At 38.6% G+C, this 11,893-nt stretch overlaps 1 protein-coding gene across 1 annotated transcript in view; it reads left to right on the top strand.

The window, feature by feature from the left end:
* map2k5 (mitogen-activated protein kinase kinase 5) overlaps nt 1-11,893 on the top strand; it is a 59,479-nt gene that overhangs the window by 31,066 nt on the left and 16,520 nt on the right. Inside the window, exons 18-21 of the mRNA XM_005746822.2 lie at nt 1,821-1,847; nt 2,196-2,228; nt 10,372-10,433; nt 11,373-11,418. Of these exons, the coding sequence (XP_005746879.1) occupies nt 1,821-1,847; nt 2,196-2,228; nt 10,372-10,433; nt 11,373-11,418 (168 nt within the window). The remainder of the gene's footprint in view (nt 1-1,820; nt 1,848-2,195; nt 2,229-10,371; nt 10,434-11,372; nt 11,419-11,893) is intronic.

Here is an 11,893-nt window from a genome sequence, read left to right as displayed (position 1 = left end):
AATGTCTTCTTTCAAGAGGGGAAAAGCCATCTGATCTTTTAGACGTGTTTATTGAGCGGCTCTTGAAAGGGACAGAAATCATTTGACATCTAAAAATTGATTTTGTGACTTCTTATTTTCATGCTGAGCAGACTGTGATGGTTTGAAGTAATGAGAGAAGCTCAAAAACTTGAGTGGGCTCTCCACCTCAAAGACGCGAGAAGCTGGTGTTTATTTCCTACACAGCTACATTTGCATACACACACACACAGAGACAGCTTTATGCACTCACATACACAATACAGGTGTTTGTTCATAGCTAACATACAAATAAAAGTCTGAGTCCATCTATTTTCTTCTGTTTATCTAGTTCAGGGCCATGGGGTGGCTGGAGTCTATCCCAGCTGTCATTGGGTAAAAGGTGGGGTACACCCCAGGCAGGTCACTGGTCTGTGTCACGCTGCTTACCAAGAGAGTTTATTTCTGTGCACACTTAAGCAAACATGCATTTTTTTTTATGCCTTTGGGATCTAGCTTTTTGATTATTCTTTTTATGGGTTCTATTTTATCTTTTTATTATTATTTTTATTTTTAGGGTGGGATACATCTCCAGTCTTCAGCACACGTCCAGTCTCGTATTAATTCACTATGAGTCACCGGCACAGAGATTCATTTACATCTTCCGCTAGTAGTTTAGTCAGATTGTGTTTATGACTTAGGAGAAGATTCGACTCATTTCATGATGAAATTCATTGAGAAATGCGGCCCATCCAAAGGTTCACTTCATGGGGAATAACAGGGAGGTATTTTAAAATAAAAAATCTTTTTTTTGATGTGTGGTCAAGCCACACGGTACAAGAGGAACACGCGCTCATTTATGCTTGAATAAGTTGGTCTCCCACTATCCAATTCCAACTCCTGGAGCAGCACGCAATTTTGTTCTAGTAATTATTTCTGAACAAATTAGTTTTCCATAGTTGCCTTTAATGTGTCTGAATCAGGCAAAACTGGATATAGAGGCAGTTTAGGAGTCTCTTGGTATTTACAGAGTGTAAAAACCTGTATTTAATCGAGTGGATCAATAAGTGCTCTAATGCACTGTCAGAAGGCCTGGAGAAATGAGCAATTTATTCACCAAACATTGTTAGACATTTAGCTGAGCCTAGTTTTTGAGCCTTGTATCATTTAGTCTGTGTGATGAAGTTATAAATTTAGATCTTTAGAAATAAAAGCATGGGTTTCCTCATAAATTCAACCTCGGGGGGTGTTTAAATAAAAAAACGAAATCCTGTCTAGAGTTTTGTTACTGCAGTGTCGTACATTTTAAGACGAAGGCTTTTATTTTTAAGAAAAGTTTCTTTATTTTTGATTCCGATCAAATGAGGTGGCGTGTTAGTAAGTCAAAAAATTGGATTTGTGTTTTTTTCCTCCTTTTCAAGATCCGCCTTGTTGTTGTCATCATGTGTTTAGCTCGTTCGGTGTCGGAGTGTCACCTGGGAAACCGCCACAGCGAGCACGCTCTTCTAAAACCTCAACACTGTTTGCGACAGTCACTTTGCATCCCAGCACATCTCGATCACCTGGAGGGCAGGAATGAAGTGCAGCTCTGAAAATTAGCATTAGTGGATCTTTTACCCTCATTCTCCTCAAATGAGAGCGAGGCCATTAACATTTGTGTGTTTTCATTATGTAAATGGTGTTAACACATACTCACAAATTGCCAACAGGAAAGCAATAATTTTCTCCCAGTGATCATAATGTGTCCAAGTGCATCGTCTTGATTATGACACGCTAATTACATATTGCCTAGTCTCTCTCTCTCTCCCTCTCTCACCCTACAGATTCAGAAAAACCAAGGATCTTTAATGGTAAGTTTTATTGCAGTGGAATAAGAAGCTAGAGGTCTACAACTCTGAAGTCTGTTACTCTTGGTTGACTCTCTCATTTGAAATAATAATAAAAAAAAGCCCATCAAATTCCATTTTTGCAGAAAAATATTGGATCATGCTTAAACTGCTAGTATTACATTAGGTGCCATTATGGAATAATAAAAACATTCAGAAGCTGAATGGTGGTTTGCCTGAGCTCACTGAATTTGATTAATCTAGGTAGATACTTTTTTTTTTTTTTAATATCACACTATTGATTTTCTCCATTGCCAAGAAATTCCATGTAAGCTAACATGTTTTTTTCTCCCTGTGCTTCTCCTTTTCCAGCCTCTCCAGTTACTGCAATGCATTGTTGATGAGGTGAGTCGTCGTCTTATGTGCTTTTGCATCTAAAGTCAGCCCTAATGGCCCGGAAAGCTTATATTTTGTTTCCTAATGAAGCAAACCACTCAGGCGGCTTTGCTCCCCATTCACTCAACCCTTCACCCTACACGACTGCCTCAGGCAATACACATATGCACATGCACATTACTGTAGAGGTTGGACCTGTCATGAGTAACACGTACACACAAAGCGCAGCTCTCAATTCTGTGTACTAGTGTATGCAAAAATGTGTTTAACCAGGCTTTCTCTCCTTACTGCACTGGGTTTTTTTATTGTGTCTTAAAAAAAAAGTCAGAGAAGACTCACAGGAGCATCAAACCAAAGACTCATAGGACTGATAATGATGCGCGCACACTGCAGACCACAGCGACTGATTAGCCATCCAATAAAGTTTTATTTAATTTTGTAATTTGCGTAGAAGCAAAAGGATGTCAAAGATGAAAAAGACATAATAATGACTTTATAAGAATTTATTTAAGCCAACGGATCAATCTCCTCAGTGACAGCGTTCAGGTACCCGTTCTCATCTAATTTCTTTATGCTCTAAGACTTTCCATTTTCTAATACAAAATGCAAGCTTGGACAAAATATCATAGTGAAACCAAACCTTGTTCAAGTCAATCTTGAACAGTTTCTTGATACATTGAGATGCTGCTGTGCACAAAAATATGCATTATATAGAAGCTCACTCTGTGTGCATTTACATCATAAGCAGGAATAATAATCTCCCCTCCCCTCTTCTTCTTTTAAGCTGGCTTCTTTGCTGAACAGTCAAAATGGCTACACAGCATAAAGCATTCCTGCAATGCCCCCATCACCAGCTATATCGCACATTAAACATACAATGTCACTTGTCCTTAACTGCCTATAGATTGGCCGTAATTAATAATTAAATGCTTTCGGTTGTAATGGATTGACCTGGGCTGAACTGTTCATTAGTCAGCTAGACGTAGCCATCACTCAAACTATTTTTCTGTGCCCTTTCTCGTCTCCCCCTTGAGGGAAGAGAGCTCTCATTGTTGTCCGTGCCGTACCGTCCCAGCTAGTGCAGTGCTTTGGAGGAAGAGACAAGAGGATAACCTCTCTCTGGACAGTTGACGCTGCATAGATGAACTCTATCTGTTCCCACTTACGCCCGATTTAGACTTGTGCATTGAGTCTCGGCAGAGCCGATGACATAAGCTACATAAAGTGGCTGACATTGTTGCCAGCGTTTATGGCTGTATGTGGTGCATTATGTGTTAATTATGTGTTTTACATGCAGTGCCAGCCGATAGAAACAAATGAAATGCCTCGACTTTCTTCCCTCCGGGGTCCTCGCTCTTTGTTGTTTTCTTTTTTTCCAAAGGAAAACACATTTATGCATCAAGTTTGTACATTCAGATAGTTTCAGCTCCCTCTCCCTCCAGGAATTTACAGATTTTTTTTGAGTGCTTATGTTGTTACTATCATTATTGTTTCTTATATTGAGGCAATGATTGTCCTGTTCAAAAACTGCCAAAAAACTCACCAGAAATGAACAGGGGGAGGACTCGACGGTTGTGAACAGGCCAGGTGCACATCAGGTTACACTGTAGGTTACGTTGTAGAGTTTTAGAGCTATTCGCGGTTACGGTTTACCTACAGTGTAGATCTCCCACTGAAGAATAAATTCCCACTTGGATGTTTAGAGTCTGGCACAACTTGTATAAACCCTTTTTTATTTTTGTTTAAACCCAAATAACTGGGCTGGGACACGTCACATGGAGCAGCTACTCTAATACAAAGGTATTTTTAATTAGTTTAGACACACCTGACTCAACACTATGGCAGGTGTGATAAATTACACCTGACTCCCTGGCATTTTGTAAATATTGCTCATTACTATATTCTGTACTGTACATGTGAGCCTTTTTTGGATATTGTATGTGACTTAACCCACTGGGAAATTGAAAGTTGCTTTATTGGCTGAATGAATGTGCTCTTGTGAGTGGAGCTTTTAATATTGGGTACAAATGTGTGTGGTTTGGCTTCCATTTCTTTCATTTTGAACCTAAATTGAGGTATGCCCTCAACATATAGGCCAAATAAACAAATGATCAAAATTCAAATTGCTGATTACCGCTGATTCTGTAGTGTGGTGGTTTACACATTTATCCAACACACAAAAGATTTGCTCCCCAGGAGGAGATGCAAATCTCCGGGAAGGTTGCGTGAGGAAGTAGCATGCGGTATAAACATTTTCCAGATCATAAATCTGCTGTCTGAATAAGGGAGCAGCTGAAAGAAGGATTTACTTACACAGAATAGTAGAGGTAGTAAGAACTGTGGTTTCAGCTCAAGTAAAGGAGTTTATTTATTTAGACAAGAAAATGGTTTTGACATTCATGAACAAAGAACATGTAGTCGTTGTTGACAGCTTACACAGTTAATTTGCCAGCATTAGAGAAAACACATTTTTGACTTGCCTGACATAACATTACATCACCTCCACTTTATCTTGATTTTATTTATAAGGTTGTTTTAATGCTTTAAAAAAAAATTAGCTTGATTTTGGTCAATATTTGGAAAACGCCAAAATTTTCCATAACCCAACAGCTATAAAACACTCGAGGCTGAATCTCATTAGTAACACACTGAATAGCTCTTTCTAAGGACTGTTAGTGTTCACTCTCAAAATGACACATTTGTATGTAAGACACTTAAAGGGGCATTTGCACTTCTGCACTGAATCTATGCTGCATTCATGCCATAAATACAAACCTTTCCGATCATCAGCAAAAGTATAAATACCAGTATAAGTAAATTATAAAATTGGGTATAATTCATATTGATCCTGAAGAGTGGTTCTATATACGTGTATACTGCTCAAAGAGGAATCAAGGGAACACTTGAAAAATCTTAACTTTGATGTTTGATCTGATTTCTGAATCCAGCCCTCAGAGCTGTGATGATTTTGTTTTCCACTGATGTTTCATCACTTCATGCTGATCGGATTGCACAATGCATGTCAGTCCTCCACTTAAATGCATCGTACTTGCATCTTTGGAAATCCTTGTTATGAGTGCATGCTAGAGAAACGGCATGCTCACCCTGCTCAGGCAGGGTCTTGAATTAGAAGTTCTCTGCAGTTGTTTCCACCATCTGTAAGCTGTCCTCCCTCATTAATGCGCCTCTCTCCTCTGTTTGTTGAATAGCAAGTGGCTCCACTAATAAAGAACTCCCACTTTATTTTCAAGCCTGTAATTACTGATCTAATTTTGCCTAATAATTGCTTCATGGCAATGACATGTATATTTACTTGTACCCTTGTACCCTCGTAGTGTGTGTTCTGTCTCCTAGTGGTGCACATTGACAACCAGAGGACTAATTCACGCAGACTAGCCACTTTCATCAGCCTGCCTGTCTTTTGTGCCATCGCCTGCTGCCACATCAAAGCTGCAGCAGTGTTCCTCTCAGGTGGAAACATGAATACATGCATAAATGTGCATGTTTATATCTGCATGCAGATTTGTTTGAAAAGTGCAGACAGGAATTTTGCATCAGATTTAGCCTACATGACACATACATTAGTTGTATAGTCAAGACTTTATGTGTGCGGTGCACCTAATTGATTGTTGCTTTGTGTTTGTGTGTACACCAAAATATAGCGATAGCAAATTATTTGGTGCTCTGTCTCTGTAAACAGTGTATACTAACGTTTGTGGGTTTTCGTGCTCAAGGGCATTTGTTTGTGCACGTGTGTTTTTGTGTGTGCGCTATGATATATTGCTCATCCAAGCAGCGGCAGAACTGTGAAGTGCACTGAGATTAGAAGGAATCCATTCCTTTGTTAATTTAAATGGGTTCATGCATCATGCTTTGCGGGAGCCTGCCGATCAGAGCATTAAGGAATGGCGAACACTGCCCAGAGGTGTTTTTAATGGCACAGCAGGGTCTCGGATGTAAAGAGGTTTAATTCTTTGCATTTGAATGAATGCGTGGTCTTGAACCTGGGCTGTATGAGTTTTGTGCATATCTGAGTAGTTGCTTTATTTCATTTTTTAAGACCTCTTTGCATCATCTCTGTATGACGCCGCACTACATGTTTTTAAAACTTGACCTACACCTGCGGCATCTACCGATCTTATTATATCCAAGCACAACACATTTTGTGTATGTAAAATTTTAGAGTTACAGATAACAGCATCTTCCAAATGTATATACAACAACTGCTTGCTGGTATTGTTGGAAACAAAGTAAATACAGATGTTAATTTAGTAAGGTTGCTGCTGTAAAGTGGTTCAGACTTTTCCTCCAAGTATTTCATGTGTAAAAATAATAATATACTGTGTTGGGAGGTTTTTGTGCCAGCAGCCAAAGGCAGGGATAAAGCAAGAGTGGGAAAGTGGATGGAGTAATGAGGTGAAGGGCTGTAATGGAGGGTCAGTCGGGCACAGCTGTTCTACATGACACGGTTCATAGAACTTCGATTGACAACAGGCAGCGGGCCTGACACACTCAGACACACACACAGAGGGATACACACTTAGATGGCTTCAAAGTTTTTGACACCCTGTAACATTAACATAACGTTAACTCGATCTTAAATGCATCCTTATACTAATCCTAAAGCATGTCTTTGCTTTTGCTATTGATTATCTCAGTGTAGGTAGAAGATTCATAGGAAATGATATGTTTGAAAAATGGGTAAATAAAGCTCAGACTCTTTATTAAAGACTAATGTAGCCACCTTACGTGACCTATTGGTTTGTTAAGTTTTGTTTTGTAGCCTTAGGCTTAGCATTTTTCTCACCACTGTGTTGCTTTTTTTCAAGCTTGATCGGGTTTAGTTAGGAAACTGCATCTATCGGCTGCAATGCACAAACACACATATTTGCTAATTATTCGTGCACTACTAGTTTCACCTCCGAACCCCACACAGCAAGCCATAATATTTCCCAGATAGCACCATTAAAATGCTCCCAAGTAACGAAAAACGCCACACGCACCTTGAAGAGGCTTCATCTCTGCTGACTTTGTGTCATCATCCACCTGTCAGTGAAAGTGGTGTTCTCCTAACTTTAGTCCTTGATCAAACATGTGAGTTATTGAGAAAAAAGAAATCACCACTATACAGTTGTGATGAAGAGGTAACTTGGCTATAGAGACCAGGCTGCTTTAAAGACGACTGTTTTATCAGCCTGTGTGGACTGATTCAGTTTTGTAACAGCTGCAGTTTAGGACACTTATGTGTTTTTTGCATTTTCCAGCCTTGGAGCTTACTGCTTTTAAAGGTGTGTTTAATATCTAAGAATTAAATTAAAAGGGATGTCAAAACATCAAAAGAAGTTTTAGAAAATGTTTGAAGTTAAAAGATTCAAAGATGTTAGATGACATGAGTAATAACCAAAGTGGGTTTTTTTTTTTTGATTAAATAGCAATAATAACACTTCCCAGGTCTACAAAATCCACATTCATATTTTGTATTTAAGAACAAAGTAAAATGAGTTCAGGGACTACTTGGCCACTTTTTCTTTCTATTTGTCTTTATTTTAGCTTCTTATTTATCTTTTAAGTTACATATTTCCCTGGAACAAAAACCTGCAATGATAAAAGTGAGGTGAACTGCACAAAAGATTTGTGTACACTTTCTCTAAAGTAAAGGAGTGCAAAAAACCACAATGTCAAAAATACTGAATAATCTTTCAGATATTTCTCCTGCATAAATTGAATGCTACAAATTTAACATCCTGGTAGCTTCAAAGAGCTTCGTTACCATAACACCTTTGTGTCTGTGTGCACCTTTAGATATCTGCTAATATAATAAAATATAATAACATTTTTGTATTCTATCAGCACCGTAACACACTCCTTTTACTCTTATACTTTAAAGTGGGTTTAAATAGTCCATTTTTCCCCACCAGGCTGACTTTAAACATACTGTGTGCCAGCAGGTACCTCCACAGCTGTTCACCTGGCAGGCACAAGGAAAATAAAAAGTAGAAAAAGTTTTTGCTTTGCATCATTTGGTTGTTTTAGTAACCATCAAACAGAATTTCTGTCCTGTTAAGAGCACTCGTTTTCAAAAGGTGACTCTTAATTAGTTGTGTGCGTTGTGCTGAGGGCTCCACACCAAATATACAGCTGTTTCCTTTAAAGGTTTTTCCCTTTGGTCTGATGATCTTTTCATTGACATCCAAATCTTCTCTTATTCCACCTCTTTCTGTGCTGGACTGCTTACAATTAAAGAACATGATCCAGGGATGTTGGCATCTAATAAGCGCTCCCTGCATCGACACCTGACCATGTGCCTGCCAATCACAGCTGGTCCTTGCACTGTGCAGCTTAAAGTTTCCCAGACTAGTCTGGATGAGTAACATTGCATTAAACACAGATGTACAACTACTTTCAGATGTTTGGCCCAGCAGAAGAGCTTGTCCCTCAAAGCAGAAAAAGGGCCAATTTACTGGACAAGAGACGCGTTATCCTCTCAAAACCTGCAGTAAATGCAACGAGCCACAGGAGAAATGAAGCGGCATCAAGTGTCACCTCCATCATGCAGGCGCAGTGAATGGCGTGAAAGATTTTATATTTTGCTTCTAGGAGATGCACTTAGGTGAAAAATATCTGGCAGACCTTATTCATGTATATGAATGCAGCAGTGCCATGTTGATTTAATTTTTAATTACTTTTTGGAAATCGTTTTTTTAATTAGATCTTTTATTTTCTGTTGAGGAGAAGCCCTGAGTTTAGGTTCATGAATAGGATCTGATTTGTTTTGAAAGCAGTGTTGTGTTAACATGAATCTGCACGAAAACATTTTTGGTACTAAAATCAGTGAATAATGATGACAAACAATCTCAATAATCTTGTAGTCCTAAGTATGATGACTTGATCTCATTCAGCTAGAGCAGCGGTGCCCAACCCCCGGGCCACGGACCCATTTGGTACCGGGCCGCAAGAGTTGAGGCTCGGGTGTGAAATTTATTGTTTTTACGTTTTTTTTACTGTTACTTTTTAACGTTTTTATCGTTAACTCGGTCTCCCTGGGTCTTTTCCCGTGTGTTATGAATAAATCTTTTTTTTTTTGGTACCGGTACAGGTTTTATTTTGTTGTATTTATCCGCGACACCTTCAGGCAATAAAATATTGTCTGAAAATATTGCCGGACATACACCGGTCCATGCCGCAAAAAAGGTTGGGGACCGCTGAGCTCGAGCATCTTTGAGACGAAAGCGTGTGGAAACCTTTTTCTAGCAGCACCAGCACTTTCGCCCACGTGGCAGATTTAGTGTTGTTATGCTGTTGCTGGTTATGCTATATATGCTGGACACGGTCAAATTATTTCTTTTTTTTCTCTGTGTTGTGTGTTTTTGTTCTGGTAGACAAAACATTTCTGCTAAAACCTTCGACCGTAACTAGTCCCCTCGCCAGAATTTCAGGAGAGAAATAGAAAAAAAAATCCAATGTTATTTCTAAACTCAGACTGCAAGCATTAAGTGTGTGAATATTTTCTGCGTCACACATTGTTAGAGAATAACAATAGCACAATAAAATCAAGGTTGATCTCTGTGTCAGCAGTGCTTTTCAAAAAATGGGGCACGTCATCAAAGTGTAAAATATGTGTTGAGTTGAACCAAAGTTCAGTTTCCTGATGCTATTGTATATAGTTTTTATTTAAGTTCAATTCAACTTGGATTGTCTTTTAACGTCACAAATGTTTAAAACATTGTGAAGTGTAGGGCACGAACCTTCTGAGGTCGGGGGGCTTGCCAGTAAAAGTTTGGTAATAAATACAGAGCAGTGTGACATCATCACCCCGAGTTTGATTACTGTTTTTTACATATTTCAAAAATGAAAAAAATAACCTCACAAAACAAAACTTTAATCTAGCCAATGTTTCTGTGGGTACGTGTCATCACTTGGTTGATGTGTAATCGTCAGTCACATTTCAGGATTTTAAAATTTTCCTTTAACAATTTTCAACTTTCATCTCCAGCCTTAAATTTGGTCAGTTTTTTCTTGCTTTAGTAATTTCAGCCAACCTTGACTATGACAACCCTCGTCTTAGTTTTAATGTATCCCTGCTGATGTGAGGTAAATGTTCGTTTTTTTTGTTTTCTCCAGTAGGTCAAAAACTGTCCTCCTCTTTTTACAGGATCCTCCAGTTCTTCCTGTCAGCCAGTTTAGCGAAAAGTTTGTTCACTTCATCACTCAATGGTGAGTTATTTGTTTAAATGACCCGTTTATAGAAATTGAAGCACTAGATTAATTATTTAAATAAAAGAGAAACTTTATGTGTATTCAACAGCTATTGACTGTGTAGTCCTTTAATTTGTAAATTTGGTTTGTACGATCTTTAAATGTTTGTCGTGGTCAAATATCGAAGGACTTTTTGTTTCATTCAGATTACTGTCGATGAATATGAAGTATAATGGTATAATAGCGTAATGGAAATAAACTGCATTAGTGTTAATGCGTTGTGGTTGAAATAGCTATTAGCTCTGTTCTCCTGTGTGTTTGAATAGAAAGCTTTTCTTTATTTATGAGGAGTGATTGATTTATCTAATGCGTGAGGACACAGAAAACGTTTACCCTGCATTTGCTTGTGATTAATTTGCCTCTTGTAACCTTTACAGTTAGACAAACATCTACATACACACCCTAACCACATGTGTGTATGTGTGTGTTCAGCACTCACAAGCTGATTATACCAGCTGCTGTTTGTCCCCGATGGGTGTTGCATTTACTTAAACAGGGCATTTCTCTCTCAGGACCGAGGTACTCCGCCCTGCCTGCGTTCAGTGGTGGTACTATCCTCTCCCAATCTGTTCCTGGATGTTCATAATGCTTTCAAAGCGATGCTTTAACAAGTTACCTGACTGCACACCTCACAGTATGAAGGACGCTTGCAGAAAAACACACAATACTCCCCATATCTGTCTGAAAGAAATGTACTGGGTTGTAAGGGAATTAAACTCTTTCTTTTAATTTCTGTAGAGCGAAGAGTTTAGTTTCAAGCCTCCCTCCTTTTTTAATATTCGTTTATAAATAAAATTAGGCATGAATTGTAAGTTAGAACTAAAAACCATCTCTTGGGCACTTAGAAACTCAGTTTTAATAGTGTCTGGCTTTAAGCTGTTGTATTTCTCTTTTCAGCATGAGGCGGAACCCCAAGGAGCGACCTGCACCCAATAACCTCATGGTAAGTTAAACCAAACCTCCTATTGAACACTTCCAAGGACTTCAAAAATATAGGTTTTGAATAAATGTGTACAGAGAATGATCATATTCATGCATTCCAATAAAAATTCAATTAAAGATAATTTTATTATCTTTGTAGCTTTTGGAATATGCAGTTGTATTTTCCGCAGTGATTGAGGTGTTTCAGGTCAAGGACCCTCCAACTTGGCATTGATGTGTGGAAACGGCAGTAATGAACTTTTTGCTTCGGATAAACAGTGTCAGAAAGAGGTCAGCCAGAAACCTTGAGGAAGGATTGAGACCTACTCCAGGAATAATTCATTCATTTCACTCCACTGGAGTCAGCATGAATAAATCAGGCTGTTGTTCAAGAGTCACATCATTCAGGTTCAAAATCAAGTTTTAAATTTGACCAGCTGACAAAAGAAAATTATTTTAGAAACTAAGTGTGTGTGTGTGTGTGTGTGTGTGTGTGT

The sequence above is a fragment of the Pundamilia nyererei genome, unplaced genomic scaffold (genome assembly GCF_000239375.1).
Source record: "Pundamilia nyererei isolate P.nyererei 1_Seehausen unplaced genomic scaffold, PunNye1.0 scaffold00184, whole genome shotgun sequence".
NCBI classification, from domain to species: Eukaryota; Metazoa; Chordata; class Actinopteri; order Cichliformes; family Cichlidae; genus Pundamilia; species Pundamilia nyererei.
The sequence above is the reverse complement of the archived record's forward strand: the minus strand, read 5'-3'. Positions and strand labels throughout refer to the sequence as shown.